Here is a 17871-nt window from a genome sequence, read left to right as displayed (position 1 = left end):
TAAGTGAGACAAGCTGTAGAAGAAGAAGAATTAAACGAAATAAATTAATAAAAAAATTTTTAAAAAAATGGTACATTACAATTTCACTTCACTTTTTGCTCCCACAAATTCTAGTTATATTGTGTTAGAGACCTTCAAAATTCTACAAAAATAGTAATTTGTAATTTCCATGTTTATTATATTAAATTATACTCTATAGCTTCTGTAAGTCAAGACTTACAGAAGCTATTTGTATTTACTGTTTTCTTTTTTTAAATTGGTATTCTGGTACTTATCATTTTAGTGATTATACTCTTTGTACAGTCAAGCTTATCAGAAAAAATAACTCTTCAATGATTTGTGATCCATTAATACGATAATACACAAAACAATTTATTATTTTTTTTTTGTTCCTGACCACTAAATAGAGTTTGCATTGTTGGATACTATCACAGTCTGATATAGTGAGTAATTTTGTATTCATTAATGCATTAAGTCCGTTTCTATAATTTCATATATGTACATAATAAAAAATAACAGAAAAAAACTTATTTATTGACACGAGTCCAAATTAAATATCACAGATATCAAATAGTGTTAAGTGATCACAACCATCATAAATTTTCCTTCTCAAATATTAATTCAACAGCTTTTAAAACATCTTCTACTACATATGTGGGGTCTTTCATTCCAGCCTCAGCAGGAAGAAAATCCCTTGGAGAGTGATCACTTTCTTCTCGATGATTCTCTGAATAAACACCAGTTTGTACAAGAATTGATTCACAACTCGTCACTCCTGCATTCTCCTGAAAAATATAAAATAGTTTTTTTAATAAAAAAAATGTGCAATTTTTATTTCAAGAATATTATAATTGTATTTTTTTTCCTTTTTGATAAATTTCAACACACACACACAAAGCAGACCTTGTTTACCTATAGTATTCTACAATTAAGCATCAGACCAAAACTCCTTATCCTAAAGGAATCATACTTTATAAACAGCACATGGATTCCTAATTAACTTAATTTTAATAAAATAACTTGGAACATTGCACCACTTTTTTTGTTTAATTTGGAATTTAAAAAAAAATGGGAATTATAAGAATGTACTGCATCAAATGAACAGATGAGCTGTGTTGCACACTATGATTCATTGCTGAGGCATCAATAACATTTTCAACATCAAATAACTGATTAAGATATCTTAAGTTCATTCAGCTGAAGTGAATCAGCAAATGGAGTATGAAAAATACAAGTCTGGTATAAACACATTATCTTATCCCATTTTCCTTTCATGTTAGAACTGAATGGTCTGTCAGGGCCAAGTAAATTGGCTTCTTAGAACCTGATTACTGTATATGATAGCAAACAATGCAGATAGTATTAACTGCCTGTAAATAGCAGTTTGTCTGGCTGATTTATCTTTATAATGGATGAAAATAAGCCCATGTTTCTAGGAGGCCTGCCACTTCTGTATGAGACTAACTCATCTTTAAAACGTCACCTACTTAAATGAAAATTATTTTGCTCCCCAGTGAAAATACGACTAAGATAACAAGAATAACAATATAGATTGCTTCTCTAGTAGGTATCCAATTACAGGAGAGGAACATCACTATCAATGTGCCTTAAGGGTCTGTTTTAGCCCATTTCTTTTTAAAATGGATGTTAATGATATCGGGGAAAGTTTGAATAGGGATATTCAATTGTTTGCAGATGATGCAAATTTGGGAAAAACTATGAGAAACAGAGAAAATGTGGCTTTATAAGAGGACTTGAATAGACTGAGTGAATGGGCACAGGAGTGGGGATTGTCAGTGCAATGTTGCAAAAGTGTAAGATTTTAAAATTTGGAAAACAAAAATTGGATGTAGAGCATACACTTAGTGAGGATATATTGGAAGAGGTAGAGGAAATAAGAGATCTATGAAAAACCTCTTCAATATTAATTTGATAAGGACCCCTTACCAACTTATACGTGTTTGTCATATCACCCTTCCTCCTATTAACCCCTTAACATACAAAGACGTCTGTGACACGTCTTTTTTTGTTTATTGCACCAAAATTGATTTTGAATTTTGGTTTCACATATAAATACAACCAAATATAGATGCTAGACAATCTTGATGCACAAATTCATCATTATTTTTCAAATAATGATGAATTTGATCCAGCAAATCACCCTCGCCCAAAAAATTGGCAGAAAAACGACTGCTTTCTGATTTTTAATTGGTACGTTAAGGGGTTAACTAGACTGTAAATTGCATCTTCTTAACCTTTCTTCATACACAACATTCCAGAGACCAGAAAGAAACCACTGTAGTCAATCACTTCAGAGGACACTGACTTTTAGTCAGTGTCCTCTGAAGTGATAGTTTGTTTTATCATAGTTTGTAGTCTGTATAAAACAAACTATAATAGAATGTTGGGACAGGGGAGAGAACAAGAGGTCATCCCTGCCTCAGATTATATAATAAAATAAATGTAAACATCTTCCCTATGTAATTTACATACAGTGAGTCACGGAGCCACTGAGTCAACTTTTATCTAGTGATAACAGTGTTGCACTTCTGGATAGTACTGTTAGTGATACATTTGTTCATTATGCCTATACAGATAGGAGGGTGGTCTGAAAAGTTCTCGGCCTCAAACATAGATGACAACACTATAAGCATTCATGTGAAATTGCAAGTCATTCTATCATAGTTTGTTTTATACAGCTGTCTGAAGCAAAATAGTTGTCTGTATCCCTTGAAATGGATAAAATTGAGTATCGTGCAGTTATAAAATTCTTTGTAAAAGAAGGTTTAATGCCAAAAGAAATTCATTTGAAGTTCATAAAAGTTGTGGGCACTCCTCGCCTTCATTTTCAACAATTAAAAAATGGGCTACCAAGTTTAAATATGGGCATACCAGCATTGAAGATAATCAATGCGAAGGACATCCAAAAAATGTAACATCAGAAATCATTGATCAAGTGCACGATATGGTATTAGATGACCGACGAGTCAAAGTGTATGAAATGGCTGAGACTATAGGCATTTCAAAAGAATGTGTAGGATATATTTTGCATGAAGAATTGCATATGAAAAAGCTTTGCGCAAGATAGTGCCACACTTGCTCACAGCAGATCAAAAACATACTCGCATGAAAATCTCTGAATGGTGCTTGGAGCGTTTTTACCAGGAATAAAACTGATTTTGTGCGTCAATTTATAACTATGGATGAGATTTGGATTCACCATTACACACCCGAATCCAAACAGTAGTCAAAACAGTGGACAGAAGTCGGTTGTTCAGTGCCAAAGAAGACAAAGTCAGTTCCATCAACAGGAAAGGTCATGTCATCGATGTTTTGGGATGCTAAAGGCATTTTGTTTATTAATTATCTTGAAAATGGCAAAACAATAACTGGGGAATATTATTCCAATCTTTTAACCAGACTAGATGAAAAAATTCATGACAAAAAATTTGTAAGCTGGCCTGGTTGGCCAAGAGGTCAGCGTATCTGCTCTCCAGCCTAAAGGCTGGGGGTTCGAACCCCCCCCCCCCCCGTGGGTATGGATGTTTCTGATTATCTGTGAAAATACTAGTGGTGGTGATGATGGGCGGTAGATGGTGATGGTAGTTGCAATTTGTTGTAGTTGGTGGACTGAGTGGTGGAGACAGAGAGCTGTAGAGTAGGTGCCCTCCCTCGATGAGTGTTTGGACTCCTGGAAGTGTTATGTAATAATAATAATAATAATAATAATAAAAAGATCCAGTTTTCAGAAGAAAAAATCATCTTTCAATAGGACACTGCACCTGCCCACAAAGGTGTTTTGGCAATGGGAAAATTAAGGGATCTGTACTATGAATTGTTGGAATATCCACCCTATTCCCCAGATTTGGCTCCCTCTGACTTCTATCTCTTCTCAAAATAAAACTCTTCCTTGCTGGTCAGCGTTTTTCTTTGAATCAAGAGGTAATTGCAGTTGTAGAGGGGTATTTTGCAGATCTTGCTGAGAACCACTACATGGACAGGATAATGGCACTGGAGCATCGCTGGAATAAATGTATTAGTCTTAAGGGAGATTATGTTGAAAAATAAAAGCAATTTTGAAATTATAAATTTGTATTTTCATTGTTAGGCCGAGAACTTTTCAGACCACCCTCATATGTTCTTGGATTAGTGTGATTTTCTGCCAGAAGGGAGAAAAAAATTCCCATCTAAATATAGATCTGGCTAACTTAGCCTAAGTGCATTATTATTATTAGTAGTATCAGATCTCCATGGAGTCAAAGGACTCATTGCATTAAGGAGGTCAACACTTTTATGCAAAAAGACTAAATTCTGCCTTGAACTCATTCACAGTTTCTGCACTCATCATAATTTCTGGCAATGCATTCCACCCACCAACCACCCTCCATACAAAAAACCTACTCCTCATTCCCTTGTTCACACCCTCCTTATACAGCTTTCAAGCATGATCTCTTGTTCTACATTTGTCTCACTTTGCTCTATGAAAAATTTCCTCAACATTAATCTGGTAACAATCAATAAACAGCTTATGTCTCAATCATATCCCTCTCTTTCTTCTAGACAGAAGGCTCTGCAAGTTGCATTCCCTTAATATGCCCTCACATTCCACAGGCCTGAAACTAACTTAGTGAACTATGGATCCTCTCTAATATCCTTATCCTTTTGACCAGGTGACCAAATCTGTGCATAGTACTCTATGCTTCTTAATCAAGGCCTTATACAAGGGAACCATAACCTCTTTGCTTATACATGTCAAGGTCCTCCTCATCACTGACATAATCCATTAAATTGTACGTTCTTATAAGTTTAGTAATGTGACTCCGAAACTCTGCCATCACTCCCAGAGCTCTCATCTCTTCCACCTTCTTAAAATCATAATTGTCCACCTCTATAATTGTATACTCCACATCCCAACCTTGACTACCAAATTTCAAGACCTTGCAGTTTGCAACATACTCACACAGTCTATTGAGATCCTCCTGCAAAGCTATAACATCTGCTCTATGCTCATTATATTCAATAAGTGATGCATTATCAATGGAGATATTTAAATAAATATTGTGTGTTTACTTAATACGAAAATAAATTGTCTATAAAAAAAGTAAAATATGACAGAAAAAAGTACAGAAAGTATAATATGCACTTTCTGTACAAATGCAAATAATTTTCACATAAGTTTTTCACAAAACATACAAAATCGCTGAAAAGTTATTCCTCTGTACTGATTCTCTTCTGTATGGAATTGCATTGCTGTACTATATCTGTGCTTACTCCTCTATACTGAATATTGTATGTTCAAATTATTTATGTTATTGATTTATCACGCTTTTCTTTTTCTTTTTTTTTTTTTTTTTTTTTGAGATATAGAGCAAACCTTACCTGAATAGTCACATCCTCATTTGTTATGACACTAGTCCTTGATCGGTTGGCACCTCCAGCAACATGTGCGACTACTTCTTTTTTCTGATGCAGTTTTGCACGTTTCTGAACATAGCGATTATACAGATTTGCTCCATAAATATCTGTGTTTATATTATCACTGAAAAAAAAAGAGTTTTTTTTTTCCTCATTCAAACTGCACTTTTTATAATTAATGAATTCTTTTCTATATTAATACAGCATTTTAAGAATGTTTTAAATCTAAATCCAGTTAAATTAACATCCCTTTATGTGATAAGCACAACAGCTTCCTTCATACTAAATCAGTCCCAGTAATGTAATCTATCAATTTATATTCAACATAAAATGGCACTTTTACATTTAATTAAGTGTGAAAGATATTCAAAAGATATTGAGAATACATAACAAATAAATGATCTAAATAGGTGACTTGATAGGGTTTAAGCACCTAACACCTTAATGAAAATTCCACAAGGCCACTACTGTTACATATTAATGATATTTTGATTAGTGCGAAGATATTTAGTAGTTTATAAAAGTGTTGGGGTGCATTACAAAGAATGATAATATCAGAAGATGTGTAGGGGGGGTGGGCAGCTCAGTATTGTTAAGAGCAGTGTTTTATAGCTTGGAATCCTGATGATGGAGTTGTATTCCAAAAGATGGAAAGATACAGGATTCAAAAATGATAGCAAACAATAGGGTATTAAAACTCAGGGAAAACATTGCAAAAAGCAAGAGGAATAAACAGAGGCCTGACACAATAATAAGAAGGATACTAAAAAGTTGTATAGTTTTATAAGATCAAAATGAGATCAACTGACTTGGCCATAATAGGCATTTACTTGCATGGCCGAGTGGTTAGTTGTATCTAGTCTCAACCAACAGATTGCAGGTTCAAATACTGCCATGGATATGGATGTTTGTGATTATTTTTAGATGGGTGATGAATTTCATTTTGAAACCATTGTTCTGCTTATTACAGACTTGAAGTGGCTTGAAAAACTTCCACATTTGGTCTCTAGAGCAGGGTAACTGAATTATGTAAAAAATAAAATTCAAAATATGCATACACAATTTTTCTGTTTTCTGTTAATAATAAAATAACAGAAAACATCCTTAGCCTATCCATGGTACTAAAGAACTATATGTTTATAACCTTTTGTGGTGGAGAGTTACATAAAAAATACAAATGAAAGGCGATAAAGATGTGTGGAGACATACAAGCTCGCATACAAGCATAGAGACTGAAGACACTGGAAGATGAGCATTACATAATAGGAAATTTAATCGAAATAGTTGACAAGGCTAAAGACTTAAGAGTGATAATGGACAGAGTGAAGTCATCACAGCAGATAACTATGATGGTGAGGTGAACTAACTTGTAGGAACAATGAAATCGTTTTTTCTTTTTAATGAAGCTTTAATAAGACCACATCTGGGCTACACTGCTCACACATAGATCCTTGCCACATCTCTTCATTTTTAAATCCAAAGGTGGATAACCAAGAGGATATTAGACCTGTGAAATGTCAATATGATGACATGTGGAAGAAACATGGGCTTCAAAGTTTGTCAGCTAAATGAAATAAAGGAAGATCTGCTAGAAAAAGCGAGTTCATAAGATATTTTAGTGTAGATGCAGGGAGATTTTTCAATATATGGCAGGTAGAGAGGGAGCAAATGATGGTCATATTTGAAAGCTAAGCAAAAGAATGATCAGTATGAGTGTAAACACTAGATTGCTCTCTTAGCAGGTGGGACCTGTGAGAATAGTGAGTGCATGTTCAACTAAATGAGTTCAAGGGGAGATACACCAGGTGCTATGTATATTAATAGACCACCTACAATGAGTGGGAGGCCTCTTATAATAAATATAGTAATAGTAATAACAATAGTAATGCCAATCCATCTTCCTGAATATCTTAGTCCCAATGTCCTTATGGCCAAGTAACATAACTTTTTTATAAATATAATTTTTGGTAATGATAGGAAAGTTAACCCTGGCTATATATTCTAATATGCTTAACTAATCAAGCCGTCTTCAGTTGAAATATTCCTCATGATGTAGATGCCATTCAAACCAACCTCTTTTCAACAAAACAACACTGATGTTACTGACTATACTATTAAAGGCATTCACCAATATCATATTTCAAAATTAATTAGGATGTTTCAAACAAATAAACTAACAGAACATTGTATGTGAAATGCATCATTCACACTGGAGGTAAGGATGAACGGATTAAGTGATCATTTATGTCATCTGTTTCCTTGATAATGATGATAGAGGTCTGTGGGTTGCAAAGGCTAGTTGATAGATGAAAATTGTGTTAGAGTGTGCTTAGGAAGGTTGTTAAGACTAAATTTCTTGCTTGGAGAGTGAATAGGTGTGAGTGTTTCATCAGAGAATGTGTTAAAGAAGTATGATACATGTTGTGTGAATAATGGTTAGTATGGGCTTCCCATGATGAATGTTTGACTACATGGAGATATCTCAAAAAATAATAATAAAAATAAATAAATAAATAGATAAAATAATGGGGGTGCTTAAGGGTTAAAGCTATATAACTGAGAGGAGACATCCACATAGCCTTTAAAGAAATGTGGAGAACCGACCAGGGCTTCTGACCTAATGTCCAATCCTCACCTTTTCGTGGTGCGCCCTGTTAGGTATCCATCTAGATACTGAACAAATGAGGATGGACTGGCAAGTTGGGATTTAGCCAACCAAACTGTATTCTTATTGGCTTAAACCAAAATAAAAATGATGGCACAATATAACAGATTTTCATACTGGCTGAGGTGTTGCCCAGTTAAACAAGGCCCTGTTGTTTTTGCCAGGGAACCAGAGCAAACAGCGAAAAGTCAGCTAATGGAACAAATCCTAAAACCCACCCCAAATCAACATCACTAGAGTTCAAGATCGGTACTATCAACATAAGAAGCCTGAATGGCAAAGAACTAGAGCTAGCTGAGGAATTGGATAAATACTAGATCGACATAATAGGGATGACTGAAACAAAAAAGTCCAAAACTGGTGAGATCTTTCTGAGCAATAAATACAAAATATTATATTCAGGCAATGACAATCAAGGAAAAGAAGGAGTAGCCATAGTATCCAACATTAAATACGAGTCTAATCTTCTTAAATGGCAGACAGTCTCAAGTAGAGTGATGTGGGCAATTAAGAGAATGGGAAACTGGACAATGAGACTTATATGTGCCTGGTCCCATAGAAGGTACTAAGGTAGAAGTGGAGAAAGTTTTTGAGGCTTTAGAGAAAGCAACTGACACAATAAAAAAGGAAAAGTTGGTCCTTGTTGGGGATCTAAATAGCACAGTAAGAAATGATCGTCAGGCATACAAATTTATATTGGGAAAATTTGGAGAAAAGAGCAAAGCTAATAATAATGGCAAATACCTGTTGGATTTCTGCTCAGGACATGGACTGGTTATTACTAACACAATGTTCCTACATAAAAATGTGCACAAATTCACATGGAGAGAAGAGGCTAGGAATAAGAAAAGTCTCATCGACTATGTTATTGTTGATAGTGATGTTTTCTCCATGGTGCAGGACACCAGAGTGTACAGAGGATTTGAAATTGAAAGTGATCACCATTTAGCCTTGAGAAGGATAAAATTGAATTTTATATTGAAAAGAAGAACATATAAGAACGTTTAAAAGAATAAAAGTTGAGCAGCTTTCAGATTTGAACTACAGAGTAAAATACACAAACATGATTGAAGAAAAATGAAAAAGTTTGAGAACAGGAACCAAACCTTGGAGATTCAGTGGCAAGCACTAAAGAAAACAATGATTGATTCAGCCAGAGAGGCATGTGGTGAGGTTGTCTGTAAGGATAGAAAAATCAGAACTCCATGGTGAACACAGGAAATTAAAGAGAAAGAAAAGAAGAAAGCATATCAAAAGTTCCTGGCAAATATGTCAGCTTGTGCTCTTAGAGAATACAGAGACAAATGTAAGAAAGCTACACACTGTGTAAAACTAGCTAAACAAAAGTCATGGGAGGACTTTGGTAAGAACATAGAAAATAAATATCAAGAGGGTGGCAGGATATTCTGGAAGAATATCCTGTTGAAGAAGTTCAAAAATGGTGCTGTAAAAGGAATTAAAGATGATAAAGGAGAAATGAAAACAGGAGAAAAAGATATACTGGAAGTATGGAGTAATTACTTTGAAAAACTGCTAAATGAAACAAGCAGTGATGACAGTACAGTGGTAAAATATACTGACCAGACATTCAGTCAGGAATACATATCCATACTTGAAGTAGAAAAAGCCATCAAAAGCCTGAAATGTGGAAAGGCAGCAGGAGTAGATGATATTTGACCAGAAATGCTCAAGTATGTAGGTATAAAAGTCTTACAGTGACTGCACTGCATAGTTCAGAAGGCCTGAGAGAGGGTCGAATTCCAGATTTGATTAGAGTAGAGCACGCATAATACCCATATATAAAAAGGGAAATAAAACTGAATGTGAGAATTACAGGAGGTATTTCTCTAGTGAGTGTTCCTGGTAAGATACATGTAAGTATACTTGAGAAATGGTTGAGAAGGATTGTGGAAGAAAAGCTTGGTGAAGAACAAGCTGGATTTAGGCCAAACAGAGGCTGTCAGGATCAGATTTTCACTTTACGAGTTGAGAAATCATGGGAATATAACAAAGATCTGTATTTAAGTTTTGTAGATCTGGAAAAGGCATATGACAGGGTGCCAAGAGAGCAGCTATTCGAAATGCTACAGTTACATGGTGTCAATGGAGGCATTAATATCAAGCAATACTTAGTCTTTATTTGAGTTGTAAGTCAGCAGTTAGAATTGAAGGTAGTACAGGAAGATGGTTTAATGTTAAATCTGGTGTCAGACAAGTATGTACATTATTCCCTCTGTTATTCATTATCTGTATGGATCACGTTATGAAGGAAAGTGGTATTAAACCTGATATCAAAATTGAAGATGTTAATATCAGCTCTTTGCTTTATGCAGATGATGTTATACTTCTAAATAAATATGCTACAAGTCTGCAAGATTCACTGACTAAAGTGAATAACTGTTGTAATAGATATGGTATGAGGGTCAGCACTACAAACAAAGACAATGAAAATAGGCAGAAACATTGAAAATATCAACTGCATTGTGAATGGAGAACCTATAGAACAAGTAAAACATTTCAGCTACTTGGCCACATTTTTCAGTGAAGATGGTAAATTAAATGTGGAAATAGACAACAGAATCAACAAAGGTGGAATGGTGGGAAGTCAACTGAATAAATTTATATGGAATAAGAAAGAAATTAGCAAAAACTCTAAATTAGCTGTATACAAGACAGTATTCAAGCCAATTTTAACTTATGGATCTGAGAGCTGGGTCAGAAGTAAAACACTTGACCAAAGACTAGAGACTGCAGATATGAGAGTCCTGAGGAAGATTAGGGGCACAAACAGATGGCATCAATGGCAATATCATATTAAAAACGAGGATATTAGGAAAGCACTTGACATTGTCAGCATCCAGGAATGCATTAGCAGAGCTAATCTCAGGTGGTATGGTCACTTAAATAGAATGGGAGAGGAAAGATTAGCAAAACAAGTGTTCTCTGCCAGGTTGGCAGAGAAAAGACACAGAGGAAGACCAAGATATACGTGGATTGATACAGTAAAAAGTGCCTTAGAAAATAGAAATATAAGATCTGATAATGTTGGAGACTTTACAGGTAACAGACTGATCTGGAGGAAAATTGTACATAGGAAGTTAGTAATGATGTAATTTTTCATGTAGTACTATCATATCTTGTACACCCATTGAGGGTATATATCATGAATTCGATGATGATGATAAAATAATAATTTCCTAGGTAAAATATATGACACCATTTCTTTATGCTTCAATAAATGCTTTTGTGTCATGGTGGAAAAAGTACTTAACATCTTTGCTCAATGTGTGTAAGTAAAGTGTACCAAACAATGTGGAAATGTAACGTATACTGAAGTCAACTATATCGGAAAGAAGTTCTTCACAAATGTGTACACATAGGTCTTATATTCGTTATTTAAAAATCCACAATATATTTTTCATTTTTGATATATTTTTTGCAAAGGGGTAATTCCCCTCCCCGAATCAGATCAGATCCCAGATCAGAAATTTAGAGAGAGAATGAAGTATTAAAGAATTTGCTCCTGAGCTAGATACAGGAGATAAGTGGGAAAGAAAAAAAAAAGCATGCTGAATCATTGTATCATTTTACGCATGAATGCTCTAAAGAGCATGGGTGAAGAATGCTCTCTAAAGAGATACTTTTTTTATGGTTAAATCTCTCTTGGTATTCGTGTTCGGAGTAGAAAGAATGCAAAAGCAGACAATTCTTTTTAAGGGTCACTCATAGAGTTTTGCAGATAGTGAAGTAAGTGTTATTTCTGACGCCTACTAGCAGGAGAATCTCTATAAACATCTCTCATATATTTTGATTTGACACATCATAAGAGTTGCTCTAAAATACAAAACATACTATATGCATTTGTTTAAATTTAAACTGACTAAAGTGTCAAAGCACAGTAAACAGGAGTTAGCACTGAGTTATGTATAAAGTTAGGTTGGAAATTTCCACACTGACTACAATTAAATAAATAGAATAGTCTAAGACTTGGAGTATGTTATGATGATGTTCTGAAAACATCAACTTGTAAATGCTGAATGGAAAAAAGAAATAACCTTTTTTTTTTCTCTGCACTTTCTCCCAATAAAAGTTTTAAATATTCTCTCCCACTCTGCTAAGATGGAAATCATGGAGACTAAAAAAGTCTGAATTAGAATGAAATATCTCAAATTCAATTTAAAGGATAAAAGTTCAATTTTTTTTTTTTAATTTTTGCAAACACTTACCCAATTGCATATAAATGCCTAATTGGATGTTGAATGCCTATTTTTAGTGCATGTTGTTGAACACAGTATTCAGAATGATGATAGGTAATTTCACTTGGCTTGCCTACTAGGGATGTGTATATCACATCTTTGCCTGTAATTTTCTGAAAGAAAATATGAGTTCAAGTTTTACTATATTTTTTAATATATGCACAGATTGATTCTTATAGGTTAAAATTTTACTTACAGCCCAAAATATTCAATTTTGAATATTTCTGAAATATTTGTATTCATATCTGTAAAAAAGCATATTCTATGATTAAATTGCAAGCTGATAAACTTGCATTTTTATATTTCAATCTTTTGATTTTTTTCTGCAAAAATAATAATTAAAAACCAAAGAAGGAAATGAAAATTGCATTTGTTTTCAGAAGAACATCTTTTTTGAGCAAGTACAGAGAAATGGTATATGAATATGCAATTTATTTGTTCTTGATGAAAAAAATATGCATCATCATCATCATCATCATCAAATTCCTGCCATGTACCCTCAAGGGGTGTACAGGATATGATAGTACTACATGAAAAAAATCACATCATTATTAATTTCCTATCTACAATTTTCCTCCAAATCAGTCTGTTACTTGTCAAGACTCCAACATTATCAGATCTTATATTTCTATCGTCTAAAGCATTTTGTACCGTATCAATCCACCTATATCTTGGTCTTCCTCTGGGTCGTTTTGCTGCCAACCTGGCAGAGAACACTTGTTTTGCTAATCTTTCCTCGCCTATTCTGTTTAAGTGACCATACCACCAAAGATTAGCTCTGCTAACGCATTCCTGGATGCTGCCAATGTCAAGTTCTTTCCTAATATCCTCGTTTTTAATATGATATTGCCATTGATGCCATCTGTTCATGCCTACCTATGATCTTTCTCAGAACTCTCATATCTGTGATCCCTAGTCTTTGGTCAAGTGTTTTACTTCTGACCCAGCTCTCAGATCCATAAGTTAAAACTGGTTTGAACACTGTCTTGTACACAGCTAATTTAGTGTTCCGACTGATTTCTCTTTTATTCCATATGAATTTATTCAATTGACTTCCCACCATACCAGCTTTGCTGATTCTGCTGTCTATTTCCATATTTAACTTACCATCTTCAGTAAAAATCATGCCTAAATAGCTGAAATGTTTTACTTGTTCCACAGGTTCTCCATTCACAACACGGTTGACATTTTCAATGATTCTGCCTATTTTCATTGTCTTTGTCTTTTTATTGCTGACCTTCATACCATATCTATTACAACAGCTATTCAATTTAGTCAGAGAATCTTGCAGACATGTATCGGATTTATTTAGAAGTATAACATCATCCGCATAAAGCAAAGAGCTGACATTAACATCTCCAATTTTGATATCAGGTTTAATACCACTTTCCTTCATAATGTGATCCATATAGATAATGAATAACAGAGGGGATAATGTACATCCTTGTCTCACACCAGATTTAACATTAAACCATCTTCCTGTACTTCCTTCAATTCTAACTGCTGACTTACAACTCAAATAAAGACCAAGTATTGCTTGATATAATGCCCCATTGACACTATATAACTGAAGCGTATTGAATAGCTTCTCTCTTGGCACCTTGTCATATGCCTTTTCCAGATCGACAAAACTTAAATACAAATCTTTGTTATATTCCCATGCTTATCTACTATTTGTCGTAAAGTGAAGATCTGATCCTGACAGCCTCTATTTGGCCTGAATCCAGCTTGTTCTTCACCAAGCTTTTCTTCCACAATTCTTCTCAACCGTTTCTCAAGTATACTTGCATAGATCTTGCCAGGAACACTCAGTAGGGAAATACCTCTGTAATTCCCACATGCAGTTTTATTTCCCTTTTTATATATGGGTACTATGAGAGCTCTACTCCAATCATCAGGAATTCGTCCCTCTGTCCAGGCTTTCTGAACTATGCAGTGCAGCCACTGTAAGACTCTTATACCACCATACTTCAGCATTTCTGGTCGAATATCATCGACTCCTGCTGCCTTTCCACATTTCAAGCCTTTGATGGCTTTTTCTACTTCTAGTATGGATATGTATTCCTGACTGCATGCCTTGTCAGTGTTTTTTACCACTGTGCTGTCATTACTGCTTGTTTCATTTAGCAGTTTTTCAAAGTAATTACTCCACACTTCAAGGATATCTTTTTCTTCCATTTTCATGTCACCTTTATCATCTCTAATTCCTTTTACAGCACTCTTTCCTCCATTCTTAAGCTTCTTCAACAACCTCCAGAATATTTTGCCACCTTCTTGATATTTATTTTCTATATTCTTGCCAAAGTCCTCCCATGACTTTTGTTTAGCTAGTTTTACACAGTGTTTAGCATTCTTGTATTTGTCTCTATATTCTGTAAGAGCACAAGCTGACTTATTTGATAGGAACTTTTGGTATGCTTTCTTCTTTTCCTTCATTGCCTCTTTAACTTCCTGTGTCCACCAGGGAGTTCTGATTTTTTTATCCTTACAGATAACCTCACCACATGCCTCTCTGGCAGAATCAATCAATGTTTTCTTCAGAGTTTGCCACTGAATCTCCAAGGTTTGATTCCTGTTCTCAAATTCTTTCATTTTTTCTTCAATAATCTTTGTGTATTTTAGCCTACAGTTCACATCTGTGAGCTGCTCAACTTTTATTCGCTTTAAAACTTTCTTACTTGTTATTCTTTTCAATATGAAATTTAATTTTATCCTGCTCAAGTCTAAATAGTGATCACTTCCAATTTCAAATCCTCTGTACACTCTGGTGTCCTGCACCAGGGAGAAAACATCACTATCAACAATAACATAGTCAATGAGACTTTTCTTATTCCTAGCCTCTTCTCTCCATGTGAATTTGTGCACATTTTTATGTTGGAACATGGTGTTAGTAATAACCAGTCCATGTCCTGAGCAGAAATCCAACAGATATTTGCCATTATTATTAGCTTTGCTCTTTTCTCCAAATTTTCCCAAAATATTTTTGTATGTCTCACAATCATTTCCTACTCTGCTATTAGGTCCCCAACAAGGACCAACTTTTCCTTTTTCATTGTGTCAGTTGCTTTTTCTAAAGCCTCAAAAAATTCCTCCACTTCTACCTTAGTAGAACCTTCTGTGGGACCATAGGCACAAATAAGTCTCATTGTCCAGTTCCCCATTCTCATATTTGCCCACATTACTCTACTTGAGACTGACTGCCATTCAAGAAGATTAGCCTCGTATTTTGTGTTGAATACTATGGCTACTCCTTTTCCTTGATTGTCATTGCCTGAATATAACATTCTGTATTTATTGCTCAGAAAGATCTCACCAGTTTTGGTCTTTTTTGTTTCAGTCGCCCCTATTATGTCGATCTGGTACTTATCTAATTCCTCAGCTAGCTCCATTTCTTTGCCATTCATGCATCTTACGTTGATAGTACCGATCTTTAACTCTGGTGAAGTTGAGTTGGGGTTTATTTTCAGATTTGTTCCAGTAGCTGACTTTTCGATGTTCGCCCTGGTTCCCTGGCGAAAACAACGGGGGCCTTGTTTAACCGGGCGACGCCCCAGCCGGCATGAAATTTTGTCATGTTGTACCATCATTCTATATTTTGGTTTAACCAATAAGAATACAATTTGGTCGGCTAAATCCCAAATTTCCAGCCCATCCTCGTCCGTTCAGTATCCAAGTAGATACCCAACAGGGTGCACCACGAGAAGGTGAGGATTGGAAATTAGGTCAGAAGTCCTGGTCGGTTCTCCGCATTCCTTTAAAGGCTATGTGGAGGTCTCCTCTCAGTTATACAGCTTTGACCCTTAAGCACCCCAAAAAAAAAAAAAAAAAAAAAAAAAAAAAAAAAAATGCAACCTCTAAAAATTTCATTCATTCAAACTTCACTGAAGGGAATATGAATTATCAGCTTCAAACTAAATGAATCTGCATCATATGAACACTTTTTTTTTTTTTTTAAGATACTGGTTTTGTCAGATGAAACATGAATGTTGCAAAATGTGAAAAGATGCATTACCCACTAGAAACTTTTTTTTTTCTCATATATTCATGACTCTTTTGGGCCTATAAAATGATGCAAACTTTTCAAAATTTTACAAGTTGAAATCTATATTTCAGTATGTGAATTAGTTATCATTCTAATAGTTTTCCTCATAGAATTTCTTCAATAGAAAAAAGAGAGGGGGAGTTCTATTGATGATAGAGAAAGAGTTATGTTCATACAAAGTAAAGAAGATGCAAGAGGGAAATAGTGCCAGTGGTTTTGAGGCAGTATGGTGTGATATAGAGGTCAATGGAATCAAATACTTAGTTGGATGTTGTTATAGACTATGTAATGTGGATGGTGGTGATAATGAAAATGTATAATCAAATTAGCCAAGCATATAAGAAAAGGGTGATCATTATGGGCGATTTTAATTATGGCAATATAGACTGGAATGTTGAGATAGCAACTGGAAGTAAAGAAAACTAGTTTCTTGAGTTTTTGAGGGATAACTACCTCAGACAGTATGTAACAAAGGGCAAGCGAGGATTGAGGGTCTTGGATTTGGTCATCTCATCAGAGGATGTAATTATAAATGAGGTGTCAAATCATCCACTAATTGGTGAGAGTGACCATGAGGTGATTACCTGGGTGGTTGCCAGCAGTGTGAGGACCTCTGTGAGAAAAGGGTATATATGGAACTACAAGGGAGGGGGGGGTGATTATGAAGAGCTCAGGAGACAGCTTATGGGTGTAACATGGAGTGAGGAGTTAAGTGGAAAAGAGATCAATGCAGCCTTGGGGGATTTTCAAAAACTATCTAGTAGATGCAATGTCTAAATGTATTCCAAGGGTGAGAAGGTTAAATAAGGTAGGTATAAGATGGATGAATAAAGAGATTAAGCATGCGATACAGAGAAAGAGGGCATTGTGGAGGCAGCATAAGAGAAGTGGAAATAATCAATTCCATGAGGTCTACAAAGACCAGGCAAGAAGAGTGACTTGGTTGGTGAGGGTAGCTAAAGAGAGGTATGAACAGCAATTAGCTAATGAAGCCAAAAAGAATCCTAAGGAGTTCTTTCAATATGTTGCCAACAAAAGAAAAAATGATTATGGAAGGATGACATTGATAAGAGAAAATGGTATAAAGACAGCTGTTGTGGAATATGTGGTGGAGATACTTAATGAGCAGTTCATAAAGGTCTTTCAATCTTGTGAATGTGACTACATGGAGAGATTGAGAGCAGTAGATGATGGGGAGGAGAGACTGACTGTAAGTAAGCAAGAGGTGTATGGGAGTTGAGTAAACTAGATGTTAATAAGGCTGTGGGACTTGATAATATATCACCACGTATTCTGAAGGAATGTGCCAGGGAATTCACACCTGCCTTGACATATTTGTTTAATGCGAGTCTTGCACTCGGTCGAGTTCCTAAGGAGTGGAAGGAGGGCAAGATTGTGCCACTTCATAAAGGAGGTGATCGAACTCAAGCATCAAATTATAGGCCTATCTATGTGTCAGGTGTTGTGGTTAAGTTGTTGGAGAAGCTTGTGAG

At 35.1% G+C, this 17871-nt stretch overlaps 1 protein-coding gene across 4 annotated transcripts in view; it reads right to left on the bottom strand.

Moving 5' to 3' along the window:
- Nucleotides 1–513: 513 nt before the first annotated feature.
- Nucleotides 514–17871, bottom strand: part of LOC150109227 (haloacid dehalogenase-like hydrolase domain-containing 5) — a 52394-nt gene continuing 35036 nt past the window's right edge. For all 4 annotated transcript variants that reach the window (XM_090406412.1, XM_090406428.1, XM_090406435.1 and 1 more), the window contains exons 8-10: nt 12307–12449; nt 5380–5539; nt 514–785 (exon numbers count right to left, since the gene is read on the bottom strand). In XM_090406412.1, the coding sequence (XP_090262538.1) occupies nt 594–785; nt 5380–5539; nt 12307–12449 (495 nt within the window). In that variant the 3' untranslated portion in view covers nt 514–593. The remainder of the gene's footprint in view (nt 786–5379; nt 5540–12306; nt 12450–17871) is intronic.

This window comes from Typopeltis vanoorti, chromosome 2 (assembly GCF_054136105.1).
Source record: "Typopeltis vanoorti isolate ZY-2024b chromosome 2, IOZ_Tvanoo_1.0, whole genome shotgun sequence".
Classification (NCBI taxonomy): domain Eukaryota; kingdom Metazoa; phylum Arthropoda; class Arachnida; order Uropygi; family Thelyphonidae; genus Typopeltis; species Typopeltis vanoorti.
Note: the sequence above shows the minus strand (reverse complement) of the source record. Positions and strands in the feature narration are given on the sequence as shown.